The sequence below is a fragment of the Sus scrofa genome, chromosome 18 (assembly GCF_000003025.6).
Source record: "Sus scrofa isolate TJ Tabasco breed Duroc chromosome 18, Sscrofa11.1, whole genome shotgun sequence".
Taxonomy (NCBI): domain Eukaryota; kingdom Metazoa; phylum Chordata; class Mammalia; order Artiodactyla; family Suidae; genus Sus; species Sus scrofa.
The window spans coordinates 3,153,649-3,170,146 of NC_010460.4; the positions used below are offsets into that span (position 1 = coordinate 3,153,649).

Consider the following 16,498-nt stretch of genomic DNA (forward strand, 5'->3'; position numbering starts at 1 on the left):
TGGACGGTGTGACTGTGGACGGCGTGGGTGTGGACGGCGTGAGTGTGGATGGTGTGAGTGTGGACAGTGTGAGTGTGGACGGCATGAGTGTGGATGGTGTGAGTGTGGGCCAGGAGCGCTGTGAGAGTGTGGGGCGCTGTCAGGTCCCCTCCAGCCCAGCATCCTCGCACGGGGCTCCCTGCCGCCTTCCTTGTCGGAGTTCAGGGCATCAGTGGTGACAAAGGCACCAAACAGGGGTGGGGGGCTGCGCATGCGGGGTGGGGGGGTAATTCTCTCCAAACTGCTCCAAACGAAGAGTCTTTTAAAGAAGCGCTGAGCACCTTTGCCTCAGGAACCTCCGGCTTCCAGGGGCTCAGCGAGGGGGTGGCGCTGCCCTGTCCTGCGGGGTGGGGTGCGGTTTGCTGGGTCCGCGGCCCCAGGAGGTCCTGTGCTTCGGGGTGAGGGGGACGGAGCCCGACTGTTCCCCGGCTCATGGAAGTGACATAAAAAAACTAGAAAGAGCACGGGACACTCAGCAGCTAAAGGAAACCGGCTGACTTCCTCCACGGAGACTTGCAAGCGGGATCCACAAACCTCTGCCTGAGGCGCTATTCAAAGAGGCGGGGGCCTGGGCAGGGTGGCTACTGGAGGGGGGCAGCAAAGAGCCCCACGGTGCATGCACACACAGGTGTACGCACACACACACACACGGGCACACGTCCTCCGCTGTCTCAGGGATGGGGTGTGAGCTGCGTTCCGCAGGGCGGATGGGACACAGCACCCTCAGCTGAATCAACCCCTTGCCTGGGAAGCCTCTTCACGGCCCAGTGACACTGCATCTGTGTCCAGGGTGACCTTGGAAAGGTCCTTGTGCCGGGCCACATTCAGGTGCCCGCCCTGGCTGCAGCCAGAGGTGGGAGGCTGAGCTCCCAGGATGAGATGGTGCAACCGGGGAAGCGCCAAGACTGGACAGAGGCTGACCGGGCCTGGGCGCCCCCCTTGAGCCAGCGGTCAGTCTGTGGGGCAGTGACTTTCCGTGGGGACGTGGGCTAAGTGCCAACACCTAGGGTGACGCCGTGAGGGATCCAATTGGCTCTAGGCCTCCCAGGAGGGGGTGGGCCTCTGCCTGCTCAGACTGGACTCGGGGTCCGGGCCGGCCTGTCCTCCCGTGCAGCCGTGGAGGTCCAGCACGTATTTCTGGCACCCCCACAGGATGCATGCGGCTTTCACGGAGCGCTGGGCTCCGAGGGGACGATGTCGTATTCCTAAGGTTACCTGGCCAAACCTCCGCCTGCAGGGATGTCACTGCAGGGGACTGTGTGGGGTCTGGTCCCTCAGAGGGAGGACGGGCCTGCCCCTGTCCAACTGTGCTCCTGCCTTGAGATGCGGAGGTCACAGGTCCAGGCAGCCTAACGATGGGGGGAGGGTGCCAGGGGACGGGAGGGGACCCTGCCTGCACCTGGATCCCAGCCATGCCCCAGCCCCTGGCTAGTGAATGAACGTGACCATGGCCACAAAGACAGACATAAAGACCCCGCCTCCCCCATCCCCTTCCTGAGAAGCACAGCAGGCTGGCGTCTGAAAGTCATTAGGGGCCTAGGTCCACTCCCACAAAGACCAGGCTTATTTTTAGATTTCCTTCCAGATAATCTGAAAAGAAACATGGACACAGGAGCTGGTCATTGAGGGCTCCCTGTGCTGGGATCACTCAACATCCAAACTCTCTGAACAGGAGTTCCCGTTGTGGCTCAGTGAGTTCCAAACCCGACTGGTATCCATGAGGATGCGGGTCTAATCCCTGGCCTTGCTCAGTGGGTTAAGGATCGGGCGTTGCCATGGGCTGTGGTGTAGGTCGCAGATGTGGCTCGGATCCTGCGTTGCTGTGGCTGTGGTGCAGGCCGTCGGCTACAGCTCTGATTGGACCCCTCGCCTGGGAACTTCCATATCCCGTGGGGGCGGCCCTAAAAAGACCAAAAATAAAATAAATAAATAAATAAATAAATAAAAAATTTAAAAAAGAAAGAAAAAGAAAATCTCGCTTGAAAAACAACTGCTTGCACACGACTGGACCAGAGGCGTTCCCGGGAAATGACGACTGGTCCTGGGTGATGGAGCAGGTCAGTGGCCGGAGCAGGGGGGCATTCAAACACGAGCCGGCAGCCTCACCTTCCCAAACACGGCCACCCGGGTTTTATCGATGTACTGCTCTTTGAGCATCATCCTGCAAGGTCAGAGGAGAGACGTCAGTGCGGGTCGCGGCCGTGCCCTGGCCCCTGCGGCCCTGCCCTGCCACTTCAAGGAGGGAGGCACTGGAGTTGAACAGAACTGTTCACTGCTGTCGCCCTTCTTGGTGCATCCTGAGCCCGCACGCCCACGGAAGAAACCACAGTGCCCTTGAGGTCACTGTGGAACGGCCTGTGGAGAGACCCTCTAGCACGAGGCAGAGGGGCTGCTTTGCAGACTCTCGGGCCTGCGTGCGTGGATCTGCCCCTCCTGGGACCGGGTGACTCTCAGCCACCCAGGCTCGGGGAGGGTCCTCCGGGGCCAGCCAGGAGCAAAGGCACTCTGGGTGTCACAGGGCTTTGAGCCAGGGCACTGGGACCCCCCTGCACCTGCAGTGTCCTTGGTTCCCAACTCCTGGGAAGGGGTCCCTGTCTTGGGCCTGTCTGGCGGCAGAATCACTCCTGCTGGGGCCCTGCGGGGACGCGGCCAGCTTGGGGCTGCAGGCTGGGCTGCCTGGCTCCTGCCTCACCCTGCGGGTGTCTCACCTGCTCACCCTGCTGGTCCCTTGTCTCCCCGCCGTGACTGGAGGCGTTCTGGTTCCTGGACCCTAATTCAGCAGCAGGAGTCCCGCAGCCTGCTGGCGGATGACGGCTGCTGAGCCTACCAGTCGCCCCCCACATCTGCCACCGCCACCAAGCCTCCTTCCATCAAGCTTCCTGTCACTACTGCTCCGAGAGGGCCGGGCCATTACCTCCTCAAGCCACCCCCTCATTTATAACCGCCCTTCCTGTGCCAGCTGCCCAAGGACCCCAGTCCCAGGACACTGCCAGCCCTTCATGGTTAGAACAGCGCTTCTGGCAAACAGACAGGGGTGGGAGGGCCCAGCTCAGAGCAGCAATGTCCCTGACTTCTTGGGATGATAAAAATGTTGTACTTGGATTATAGTCACCCCCCTGACCCCGACCCCCGCAACCCCAGTACCCACAGCTTCCACATCTGCAGATCTAACCAACTGCAGATAGAAAATATTGAAAAAAAAAATCCAAGCAAAACTTGAATGTGCTGCACGCCGGCAACCCCATGCACAGCACTCACACTGTACTTAGAACTGTTCATATCACATTTACGCCCCAGGTTGCATCTTAAGTACACAGGAGCACGTGCGATGGTTTTGTGCAAATACCCTGCCATTGCATAGAAGGGGCTTGGGCATCTGAGGCCTGTGTGATCCGTGTGGGTCCTGGAACCAGTCCCCGTGGATACTGAGCGACAACCGTGGGCTATTGTTTATTTTATTGCAACGGGTTTCCCCAGGTTATTTGCAGAAAATTGATTCATGCATGTCTGCTCTGGGGTTGATGTAGGTTTGATTCCATTTAGAACACCAGTGGGAGCAGGAACACGGGTCCATCACATCCCCCCCTTCCCCCATCCCTCAAGCATGTGCCATCTGCAAGGACTCAGGGCTAAGTCTTAGGGACCAAGGCTCCCTAGGCCATGGGCCTTGCCTTCAGAAGCTTCCACTCTCACTGAGTCTGGGTGTCTTGTGTCCAGTTCCTGTCCAGCTACTAAGAGGCTATGAGAGCTTCAGACATGTCACCCCAACTTCCCAAGTCTCAGTTGTGGGGAGGGGCAGGGTTGCAACAAGTAAACCCGACAGGTGTCTCTGACTGAATGTGCTGCTTGGGCTGCACAGAGGGACGCCCTGGGGAGGACACATACCTTCCCCCCAGTGAAGCACTGGAAGCCCTCCACCGCCCTGGGCACAGCGCACCTGCCGGCTGCTCACACTGGGCACAGAACTGACACCTGCGTGAGCGGCTCTCTTACGAATGAAGAAGCAGCCACGTTTCATCAGAAATATGAGGAATCTTCCAGATGAGAGAGTCCAAACCAAAACCCAAACAACAACAGCAGCAACGACAAAACCCTGGAAAAATTCAGGAACCCAGAGGAATAGAGATAATGCAGCGACCAGAAGAGAACCATCAATAAGAGAGCTAGAAAAAAGTACGGAACCAGTAAGACAGGAGTAGCTTGTTCTCGGGTGAAGAGAGAGGCCTAGGAACTTGAGGGGTCCTACCTGAAAATAAACATTCAGCGGAATGCCTGGAAAACAGGAGAGAAAAGGCATACTGAGGATAAACCCAGAAGCATCAGTCAGTACAAGAAAAGTTCCAGAAAGAAACAACAAAGAGAAATTCCCCAACACATTCGAGTAAGAACTTTCCAAGAGGGAGTTCCCGTCGTGGCGCAGTGGTTAACGAATCCGACTGGGAACCATGAGGTTGCGGGTTCGGTCCCTGCGCTTTCTCAGTGGGTTAACAATCCGGTGTTGCCGAGAGCTGTGGTGTAGGTTGCAGACGCGGCTCGGATCCCGCGTTGCTGTGGCTCTGGCGTAGGCCGGTGGCTATAGCTCCAATTCGACCCCTAGCCTGGGAACCTCCATATGCCGCGGGAGCAGCCCAAGAAATGGCAAAAAGACAAAAAAAAAAAAAAGAACTTTCCAAGACCTAAGACCAATCGTTTCCTAGACTGAAAAGTCCCACATCTGGGGCTGACATTTCAGGCCCAGGGCAAAGGGGATCCTCCTTTGAAAACAGGCCATCTCCAAGGGTCAGCAAAGACAGTGACGTGGGTTTTCTCACAGCAACACCAGACGGTGGGCGATGCCAGGCCCTTCCAGTGAGAAAGGATTTTCTGGGTGGATTTTCTCTGAAAGACGAACAGTAACTTCGAATGTGGGAACAGAAGGCAGACATGCTGGGGTGTTTTCTAGATGTAGGAGGGAAAAAGCAAATTTACAAGGAGACGCATCTGTGGGTCTCTGACAAAGAATCTCGTGTAGGCAAGTTGTGAATGGGCATCAAAGTGACCCTACCGACACCTGGTCCCAGTGCAGCAGGAGCAACGGGGCTACAGCTCAAGGCAAAGGCGCTGGAACAGACCACTTGTAGGGTAAACATTTGGGCGCAGCCCGAGTGGCAGGGACAGCTGGAAATATGAGCAAGGGCACAGAGTTACCAAGTGCAAGACAAAGCAACACTTCCAGGAAAGCAGGGGAAGGGCGGGCTAGAATGGACCGCCTGGCTCCGCGGTGGGCTCCATCCACCCAGCCATCCTGTGCCCGGGGTAGCGGAGCTCACCGGGCCGTCGATGGGGCTGCACGGGGAGGGCAGAGGTGGCCCAGCTGAACCCCGACCTGCTGCGACAGGAAGTCACACGATGAGAAATGGTGTGTGATGACACCTATGTGCAGAAACTCGGAGGCGGACACCTGATGAAGAAGTGTGGTTGCTGTGGATCCCCTGGGAAGCAGGGCTGGGGGCGCAAGGGAATTTGCCTGGTTGAGTTCCGCTGTTGTTGTGAGTTGAATTCTGCGAAATACGCTGCATTTCTGCCCCCTGCAAACCTCAGTGTGTGACCCTGTCTGTCGACAGGGACCACGGCAGATGTAAGCAGTTAAGATCAGGTCACAGTAGAGCAGGTTCCTAATCCAACGTGACTGGTGGCCCCTTACGAGGAGGAGAGACAGAGACACAGGGACGATACAGCTGGGCGGGCGACGATTCGGGACTGGGGGGGACGGTCTACACGGCAAAGACGGCCACAACCACCAGGGCCTGGAGGAGGCAAAGAAGGACCATCCCCTCCGGGTGTGAGAGCCCTGCCCACACCTTGGTCCAGCCCTAGGAAACGAACTCAGTATTCTAGAACTCCTGCTTCTTAAAAACACCGTGCGGCTAAAAAAAAAAAAAAAAAAAAAAAAAAAAAAAGAGCTGTTTTTATCATTTTTGTCTCTTGCTAAAAGCCAAATGCCAGTGATCATGTTTGTAACGCTAAACGTCCTTCTCATGAAAGTACGGCCTCTGAAAGTATTATTCTAGAAGAGTTTTCAAATGACAAGCAGAGGTCATGGAGCCTCTCACTCAGATCTCTCCAAGCTGACACGTTATCATCCCCCCATTAAAGAGCTCCGGGCCATCTGTCCCATCCAGGTGACAGCTGCCACGATCTCCAGAAATAACTCAATGGTAGGTACGAATGAGGTTTTTCCGTAAGAACAAATTGTAGATTATTTGTATTTACAAATAAAAAATGTTAAATCCACACACACACACACACAAAGCCCCCAAACACTGCGGGGGTATCACAGGATAGCCAGGCGCCTTCCAGTCGTGTCTGCCAGGGTTAGGAGCTGATGTGTGCTCACGCGCGTGCATGCACACACGCATGCACACACACACACACACACACACACACACAGGCCGGACTTCACCAACCACATGACCACACCCGTGGAACAATGCATACATTTCCCCAAGTTTCTGAATTCTCTCCTCGGGATCCGAATCCCTGGTACACAGACATGCCCCTGGGATTATCTGGGGGGGGGCGGGGGATGGTCACCCTGGAGGAATTCTGCCCCACGGCTGGGGGGGGGCAGACCACCCCTGCTGGGGTCCATGTGGCAGTTCGGAGACCCCGGAGGTAGAGGGGGCCTCGTGCATCTCAAGGACACGGGGCCGGGTCTTGGGCTCCATTCCAATTTGTAAAACGTCTCGGGTTTTTTATCCTCAGCCCTGCTTCCACGGCTGCGGGTGGCCCCTCCATCTAACCACCTGGAGCCTCACTTCTGGATCTTGGTAATGACCTTCACTTGCAAAGGCCTCTGGAGTCTTCCAAGGAAAGCTGTTTTTTCCCGTATCCAATATTTGCATTATCTTGCTGCTTTATTTGCACTAATCAGCCAGGCGGATCCCACGTGGTGGTTGTTTCCTGGTGAACAATGGAGCCTGGGGAAGAAGGAGCCTGGCTGATGCGGCTGGAGCCTTTTTTTTTTTTCTTTCCTTTTCAGGGCCATACATATGGAGGTTCCTGGGCTAGGGGTTGAATCAGAGCTGCAGCTGCCGGCCTACACCACAGCTATAGCCACAGCCACGCAGGATCCAAGCCTCATCTGCAACCTGCACGGCAGCTCATGGCAACGCTGGCTCTCCAACCCAGAGAGTGAGGCCAGGGATTGAACCCGAGTGTTCATGGATCCTAGTCGGGTTCATTATTGCTCAGCCACAACGGGAGCTCTCGGAGCACATTTCTCACTGGGATGGCCCAAGGCTCAGCAAGGATGGAGGATCCAGCCGAGGTGGGCTGACACCTGCGGGTGGCAGCGCTGACTCTGTGCTGTGACCCACAGGAGCACTGGAACCGGAGGAAGGGCCTGAGCTGGTGAAGCCACGGGCACCATGTAGCCCTGTTGGTGCGGGTCCAGGAGGAGCCCACAGAGGTGATGGGTTTGTGTCCCCTCGGAGCCCTCAGGTGGAGGACAGACCTGGCCTTTGGCTGCAGTTGCCTGATGGCCACCGGCGGTTACACCTTCCAACCTTCCACGTGGCCCCGGGGCTCAAGCTGTCCCCGCCAGTGACTGGCCTGGGGTCCTGGGCTGGACCCCTTGGCTCTGGGCTCCCCATCAGCCCAGTAGAGATGCCGCGAGCCCAGCTGGCATCAGAAGCCCGGTCTCTTCCTCCGGCCTGTCCTTCTCGGGTCTGCGCCCCGTGGTCTGACGGCTCTGGCCCTGCTGTGCTCCGCCTGCACTAACGCGCCTTCCGCGTGGCTGAGGGCATTTGGGTCCTGCTTCCTGGGACCCTATGTGATGCCGGTGTCGCAGACCACACGGCCACTCTCAGTGCCTTCAGAGTCGGGGAACCTCCCCATGAGAGACTGACGTGGCGGAGAGGGGCCTGCTGGGCGACATGGCGGGTAGGCTTGTCCTGCTCTGCGTGATGGGTGGCATAGTGTCTCCAAGGTCACAGAACTCTCTGTCCAGCTCTGTGTTCCCGGCTTGTCCATCTTGGCATTCGCTCGCAAATCTTGCTGACTCTGCCCCAGAAACACCCTGTCCAGCCCCCTCCATGGTGCCGTGCTGCCCCCCAGTTCCTGTCTCAGGGACCCCGAGAGCCCTGGCTGGCCTCCTGCTCCTGAGGTCGCCAGGCCCCAGCCCCCGATCTTCCTAACCCTGCCAGGCCTTTGCAGACACCCATGCTGTTTATCTCTCCTCAAATCACCCACTGGAGGAGTTCCCATTGTGGCTCAGCAGTAACAAAGCCCACTAATATCCATGAGGACATGGGTTCGATCCCTGGCCTCGCTCCGTGGGTTAAGGATCCTGTGTTGCCGTGAGCTGCGGTGTAGGTCGCAGACGCAGCTCAGATCCCATGTTGCAGTGACTGCAATGTAGGCCGGCAGCTGCAGCTCCGATTAGACCCCTAGCCTGGGAACCTCCAGAGGCCGCAGGTGCAGCCAAAGACAAAAAAAAAAAATCACCCACTGGAATGTTTTCTGCCAGGACTCTTGCTGCCCTGCTGCCAGAATCATGGTTCCGAAGAACAAAGAGGACCTGCCACCTTCTTGCTAAACACCCCCGGCTGGAACCCTGCTGCTCAGAGGGCACCTTGGGATGGGGGTCTCCCCGCACCCCGCCCCACCTCTGTGTCCTCTGCCCTCCGCGGCCCACCCACGAGGTGCGTGTCAGCGAGCCCAGGCTGTGCCTCCTTCGCCTTGATCCTCGCTGGCGACATGGTCTGTGTGGAGCGCCCACCTCTCACTTCCTGCCTAGGAACCCTCCAGGGTGGGGTCCTGGCCCAGAGCCACCTCCTCCCAGAGCCCCTCCGGGCAGCTGCTCCAGGTGCTCCTGCAGCCACCCCTCCCCCAGCCGGGCCCAGAGCTTCCCTTCTGGGGTCAACCTTCCTTCACTCGGGCCTCAGCCTGGGAGGGACGTGCTGCGACCACTGGGCTGCAGGGCAGAAGCAGGAGGAGGAGGAAGTCTGGAGAACTGCCCAGCCTTGTGGGGCTGGTCTCAGGGTTTCTTAAACTGGTAAAACTGGGCTACTTCTTTCTCTTGCTTTTTTTTTTTTTTAGGGCCACACCCACGGCATATGGAGGTTCCCAGGCCAGGGGTAGAGTTGAAGCCACAGCTGCCGGCCTACACCAGAGCCACAGCAACACGGGATCCGAGCTGTGTCTGTGATCCTACACCACAGCTCACCGTGGTGCTGGAGCCTCAACCCATAGAGCGAGGCCAGGGATCGAACCTGTGAGCTCAAGTATACTAGTCGGGTTCATTTCCGCTGCGCCTCAGTGGGAACTCCCTGGGCTACTTCCTTTTTCGATGAATGCAAATCAGACCCAGATCTGAAATAAGGCTTAGTGGAGTTTTCTGTGGCTTGAGGCACTTGGGGGTCGGCTTCCTAGAAGGTCTCCTTGTTTGGCGCTGCAAGCTTGGCCAGGGCTGGTGTTCTTGTTGCTGTAAATTAGCCCCACTGGCTTAGAAGCTGACATTATTTGCTGTTTTGCTGACTCAGGTTCTGTCCTGTTTTGAACAGCTGGCTGACCGATCCCTGATTTTTAGAGATGCCATGAGCGCGGATCACCCTTGTGCCCGCTCGTCCCCCTGCTCAGCCCTGTGCCCATACCCAGGGTCTCCTCTAGGCTTCTCTGGGAGGTGTCAGGCCAGGATGGGCAGGGACAGGAGGTGGCAGCAGGTGAGGAGGACAGGGGAGGCCCCGTGGGCAGAGGCTCTGTCATCACCACTGAGGGCATCCCGCTTGCCCGCTGAGGGGGCCCCACGCCCAGCCCCACGCCCTTCTCCTGAGGAGGCCCTGGGGCACACAGGCTGGTGCTGGCCAGGTACCACCTGCTGCTCCTCTGTCCCCAGCTGTGCTGTCACCCACCCTCCCTCCTCTGCCCACTGGGTCTCAGGGGGCTGTCCCTGTCGTGGGCTCTGGGGGTGGTGATGGTTCTGGCTCTGGAATCGTAGGGAGACGTCAGGGGAGGTTTCTGGGTGCATGTGGGGAGGTTCCTCCCATCCTTTTGGAAGTTTCTGGACCGGGCTCCCTTCTCAGTCTGCTGCAGGTGCTCTGGCAGCCATGCTGAGAGCATGAGGAGACTCACTCAGCCCGAGGCTGAGCCCGGGTGCCCGGCGGAGCGCAGAGATGGCGGGAGCCGGGTCTTTGGTGGCACTGTCTCTGGATCAAGCAGCCTCAGGCCCGCCATCCCTCTGGACTCCCAGAGCCAGCACTGCTCCATACCTGCAAAGCACTTGAGCTGCTGTTAACGTGCAGGTGGAAGCACTCCTAACAGACGCCTTCCCAGACTCTCCAGGCCCCGGTTTCTCCCTGCCCGTCTCTGCGGGGAATGCACACGGGGCCTGGGCACCCTGCCGGTCCCCTCACCAGCTCCAGTCCCCTGAGGGGACCCACTGTTCACTCCCTGACTCGAGGTTCCGTCCACCTAAAAGTTACTTACCGAGGACCACGCGCTCTTGGTCTTTTTAAAAACAAGAGAGAAAGTGTTTTCTCAAGTTGGTAAAGGGAAACCTTTTAAACCTACACAGCACACATCTGCGCTGACAGAGGCGACGGGAGCTCCAGCTCACTCACGGTCCTTCGGGCAACAAACACTTCGTCACCTGGGCGCTTGTGCATCCACCTTCTTCAGAGGCTGGGGTCCAGCCTCGAGCAGCCCTACCCCCACGCACGTGATGACCCTGCTTTGCGCCCTTCTTGTCCCCGAGCACGAGAGTCTGTGGGTCCAGCTGCACCCGGGGTGACGTCCGCTGTGCCGTCAAACCGTGAAAACTCTACTTGTGTCACCGCACCTGCAAGCGGGGCGTCAGCCTGGCACAGGTGCCTGACGTCTTTTTCCCCAGGCCAACAATGAAGTTCCATGATAGGTTTGAGCCTCTGTTTCCTGTGCTAAGTCTCCTCCTGTTCTCTGGGACACGCTATGGGTCCTGCTGCCTCAGGGCTGGGAAGCGAAGGGACAACGGGACAAAAAGTGTGGGTCCCCAGGGCTGAGCGAGGACTCTGACCTGCCGCGTGGGACTCGGGGTGTGCAGAGGGTCCTTTCTCAGGAGCAAGTGCCCTGAGCAGGGTTCCAGCCCCACTCACGTCCCTCTCCGGCCTCCGTCCTCCCCTCCCACGCCTCGGCCTCTCGCTCTCCCCTGTGACCAGCCGTGAAGACGTGTGTGACACTGGCAAGGGTGACCACAGGGCCGGGAGGCTGAGAGGAGCCCCCTCATGGTCTCTGCACCTGGTTTCGACAGCGAAACAGACAAGTCACCCGGCTGAGCAAAAACCGGTATCCAAGCCTTGGGGAGAACAGACCTAGCAGAAACCGACTTTGGAATTGCCCAGAGGATTCTGTAAGCACGAGCAAATCACAGGCAGCAGGTGCATGACGAGAAGCACGCATCTGGAGAGGACCTGGCACAGCCCAGGCAGGACATGCCCCCTCCTGATCGGAGCCCTGCCCCCCGCACTCCCCGCCGCCCAGGGTGCTCACCGCACAGCCTCCACCTGGTCCTTCTCCTCCAGCAAGCCCAGCTTCCGTCTGACTCATGCAGGAGCTTGGTCCCTTGGAAGCCACTACCCCGGCCGTCACACTTCACCACCACGGCTCCGTGGCTGCTCACCATTACCGTCTCCCAGGTCACCTCGAACTTCTCAGCCACGCTCTGGCTCCCCGGGGTGCCGTCCCTGGAGAGACAGGCGGGCCTTGGCAGAGGCTGCTCAGGGCAGCAGCTGGTCCAACATGATTCTCTCCCAGGGGGCTGTCCCCACCCCAGGAGGGACCCATGACCCCTGGTCACCAGGTCCTATGATTCTCTCGGGGAGCTGTCCCCCCAAGGAGGGGTCCCTGACCCCCAGCCGACCTGCCCAACTCCAGACCCCAGGCCCTGTTGCCTGGAGTGTGGTGGGAAACGGAGGGCTCCCAGAGCCGTGCCAAGCACAAGGGCACTGGGAAGGTCGCTGTCCCCAAAGGGCATTTTCTTGGGGATAGGAGCTTTGACAAGTTCTCTCCCCGGCCTGGGTTTGCCTTCCCACGTGGCCCGAAGGCTTCCCCTCCCTCCTGGGCTCCGTCTCCCAGGCTGTCTGTCTGGCCCCATCACAGGAGTGACCAGCTCCATTTAGCAGCAGCTGCTGTGAAGGCGTTCTTGCCTTTCTGGTTTGAGGGGAAGCAGAGCCTGTTTGAGGTGGCCTTCCTATAAACATGTGGCTGGCTCCCCAGAGCCCATCAGCCTTCCTGCATCCCTGGGTCCCTGGGTCCCCTGACCAGCCACTGAAGCCGGGCCCATGGAGTCCGATCTAAGACCTGCTTTCAGTGTCTCAAATCCCCAAGATGAGTGGGGCGAGGAGACACAGGGCCTGCCTTCCTTCAACATCCGGGGCACTGGTAGTTACAGAAAGAACATGCTAAATTGTTCTAAGTTTTCACGCTTCTGCTTTCTCCCTTCCTAAGCATTTGGTCCTATTTCACCCGGGTACTTACACCACCAGGAGCAGGGGGTAGTGGGCAGTGTCGGTGAAGGTTGCAGGCTTGAGGATCTGAACGGGCAAGTCTAGGCAGAAACAGAGCACAAGGCAGCATTAGGGGGCCAGGAAGGGAGGGGAGGGCAGGTGAGCACTGGCCCCGGTGTGCCTGCCTCGGGGAGCGCCCCTGGAGGCAGGAGACGGACCTCCGCAGACGGGGTGATGGGCTCACTCTGGACTTGGGCAAAGCGCTCAATCTCTTTGAGGCTTAGTTTTCTCCATCTGAAGCTTCAATGCAACCTTGCAAACAAGAGGCGTTGAAAAACAGAAAAGCCTGGACGACTGTAAGCGCTTGCTAAGGTAGGATTCTAGGCAGGGAGAAAAGAAGTCCCTAAGACAGCATGGCACTGCTGCAACCCGCATTACGTGGGATGGATACTGGGGAGCTGTGGGGACAGGGAGAGGCGGAGATTGAGGGCGGGGTGGGGTGGTGAGGCGGGGGGCAGTGACCCAGGGGGAGAGGCTGAGAGCTGTGGGCACCCTCTCTGCAAAGCCAGGGGCTATGCTTGGTTTGTGTTTGGTTTGCAGGGTGAGCCGGGCAGGTCTGGCTGTCCTGAAGCAGCAGGAGGGAGCTGGTACAGGCTGGCTCCCAGGGCAAAGGACCTTCAGGTCTGGTCCTTAGCAACCCGGACCCAGCCAGGTTGGGGAGGGGTCCCTCATCACCCTTTTCTGTCCTTCCCCAGACAAACTTTCCCGCCCAAGTCAGAAATTGTTTATTGATGTTAACTACAGCCCAGATTAGCAATTAAATTGGAATTAGCGGCTTTTTCAGTACAATTACTATAGCTACACCCCAGGCGGGGGGCTAGCTTAGCAGCCTGCTCTGACCTGGGTCTTATTACTGATTCTGGCTGAATGTTAATGGCTTGCAAATTAGATCAATGGCCCAGGGACCCCAGCCTTTATCACTGAATTATCCATAAAACATGGTCTGGGCTGCTTTCTGCCACTGATAAGCCCACGGGCAGACTCTGGCCACAAGCGGCTGGATACGTTCGGACAGCCTTCCTGCCGCCCATGGACGGCTTCCCTAAGGAAAGCCTTAGCCTCTGGTAGCATTAAATGAAAACCAAAGCATAATAAGATAAAAACAGGTCGGTCGGGCCACATCGTCCAGATTTTCTGGGACCCAAAGGGGCGATGAGCGGCCGCCCCCTCCCCCCACGCAGCTGCACCTGCTCCCTGTGCATCTTGATCCCATTCACCCGCAAGGAGGAGTCACGTGGCCGTGGGGGGGGGGGGGGTGAATGGGGGTGGGGGTGGTCATTTGTTTCTAAGGGCTTTTCTCTGCATTTCTGGACGAGAGGATGGAAGGCACCCGTTCGTGTGTGGGGTTTGGGAAACGGCCCTGGGATGGCCGGTGTGCCGGGCGGAGGAGGGACCTGGGCTGGGAGGTGAGTCGGGATCTTGTAAAGGACGGATCTGGCCTCAACGGCAGTGACAGGAAGTAGAAGACGGGAGAAAACTCTGAGGGAGGGCTCAGAAAAACTGACTGATGGGCACAGAGGCGCAGGCGTGGGGGGCGGCGGGCAGGAGGCGGAAGTGTGACCCTGGGGGTTGGCGGGCCCCACGGAGCATGCGCCGTGCAGGCTCCCATGCAGGAACCCCATCTCTTCATTCCTCGGGCCCGCAATTACGGGGCTGCCTGAGGTCTGCAAACAAACACGAGGGGGTGGCAGACACCTGGAGGCTGCTTGCTGGTTCATCCCCCTCCCCTCCCCCCTCCCCCCTCCCCACCAATCTAAACTCGACTTGTTTTCTTGCCCGTGGTTCTCCCCAGGCAAAGGAAAGCATGAAGGTACGCAGTTACTCCGGGGGCTCCCTTTCACGACCTTGGATCTGTCCTGAGTACCAGGGCCCCAGGCTCTGCAGGGCAGTCTGGACCAGTCGGGCCATGCCATCCACATGGGCAGCCGCTTTGTTCCTGTGGCGTTCCCCTTTCTTAGAGGAGGAAGTCTCCGCCCTGGGCTCTCTGTACCAGAAGGGTCTCTGCAGAAAGCAGCTCGGCAGGGCTGGGACTTGAGAGCCACAGGCTGTTCCTCAGCGGCACCCCCAGGAGAGGTCCCAGTGCCACCTCCCTCCTGCGGGCCTCTCCAGCCCTCATTTTCGGCCCTGACGGCGGCATCTGTGCATGTCCCAGTTTCCCTGTCACCCTCTTTTTCTTTTTTTCTTTGAAGGGCCACATGGGTGGCACATGGAGGTTCCCAGGCTAGGGGTCGAATCAGAGCTGCAGCCGCCAGCCTACGCCACAGCCACAGCCACTCAGGATCTGTGACCTAGACCACAGCTCATGGCAATGCTGGATCCTTAACCCACTGAGCGAGGCCAGGGATCGAACCCGTGTCCTCATGGGTACTAAGCAGGTTCATTACTGCTGCACCACAGCGGGGACTCCCGGCTTTCCCTCTGAGAGGAGAGGAGGCGGCACTCACGGTAATCGTCAATCTCGATTTTCCTGTACTCCACTTTGGGCATCTGTCGGTCGTTTACGGCCTTCTGTACGTGCTCGTTTGTCTCCAGGTCAAACATTTCTGAAAGGGAGAGAAAACGACGCGCTCAGGCTGAGCCACCACTGGCTGAAGCTGTGGGTTTCCACGGGCCTCCTGCTGCTCCCTCCCGCATCCGGCCTGGAGCACAGGATGGCTGCTTCCGCGGCTCGAACCCAGAGCCGCAGGCGTGAGACTATGACGGAGCTCGGGTTCCAGGACGAGGGGATGGAGGTCTGGCTCAGATCAGGAGCTTGGGCGGCCGGCAGTGGGGTCTTGCATGGCATCGGGGCCCTGCCCCCCCGCCCCCGAGATTCTCACTCCCAGCGCGTGTCTCACACACGAATCGCTCTGGGTGTGTTTGGTCGGGAGACCGACCTCGTGCCTACAGAACGGTGCTTTTCCAAGGGTCACGGCCACAGGGACACTGAGGAAAGGAGAAGCTGAGAGGGACCTCTGCGATGTTTTCAGGGAGAGTGGATGGATTCGGATTTCCTGCCTTAGCCCAGGGGGTCTGACCGTGGAGACCAAGGCTTGGACGGTCACTTGAGCTGACCGTGACATCTGCGTGCAGCGGGCTGGGCTGCCTCCCTCCGAGTCAGAGAGGCGGCTCGACCCTGACCTTGGACACCCTGGACGTGCTGGCTCCGTGTCCCTTAGGTTGTCACGAGTCACCCAGGCTCTTGCGGTGACTGTCTCCCCCCACCGCCCACTGCACTGGTCTCCCGCAGAAGCGGCCCTTCCCGCTCCTCCTTCCCCCGGCAGGTAAGAGGACCCGGGCTCTTCCTGCCTCTCATCCCATCCCAGCCCCGCCTGGGACAGCTCGTGGTCCACTGGAAACGTCCTGTTCCAGGGGCTCTACCCTGGGCTCCACAAGTCACTGGGAACATTCGAGAACATTTTAAAGAACAAACTGACCTCACAACCGTCCCCCGTGACAATGGCCTTTAGGAGCCACGGGCACAGCTCAGGTGTCCGCTCCACGCGGGCCCTGGAGCTTCACTGTCGCTCGTGGCCAGGGGGCCTCCAGCACTGAGTGTCTTATCTGTAAAGCCACCTGCTCTATCAGCATACTCAGGGGTCCAGGGAGGCCCCTGAACAGGACCAGCCAACTTCCCCGGGGGCAGAGGCCAGGGAAAGTCCTCAGAGCTCACGATGTGCAAATAAACAAAATGTTTCACAAGCCGCCGGGCACTATTTGGGCATTTGGCATCAGTGAAAATGTGAGGGGAGACATGGTGAAGCTCATTTTCAAATAGGTAGAGCTTTAAAAAATTATACATTGGCCGAGCAGCGCATGGCACGCAGGAGACTCTGCCCTTTGTAGAGAGTTGGAAGGGACAGCTGTGTCCATGAGACAGGTGCACTGAGGTCCAGGCAGACGTGACCTCAGGTCCGAGACCCAAAGACGCAGCCCAGGGACGGCACCCTCTCCTTGTG

At 58.6% G+C, this 16,498-nt stretch overlaps 1 protein-coding gene across 1 annotated transcript in view; it reads right to left on the bottom strand.

The window, feature by feature from the left end:
* The window catches only part of DPP6 (dipeptidyl peptidase like 6), a 757,367-nt gene that overhangs the window by 5,170 nt on the left and 735,699 nt on the right, over window positions 1-16,498 (bottom strand). The window contains 5 exon segments of the mRNA XM_021079151.1: window positions 2,146-2,200; window positions 11,545-11,596; window positions 11,599-11,738; window positions 12,532-12,601; window positions 15,005-15,103. Coding sequence (XP_020934810.1) covers window positions 2,146-2,200; window positions 11,545-11,596; window positions 11,599-11,738; window positions 12,532-12,601; window positions 15,005-15,103 — 416 coding nt within the window.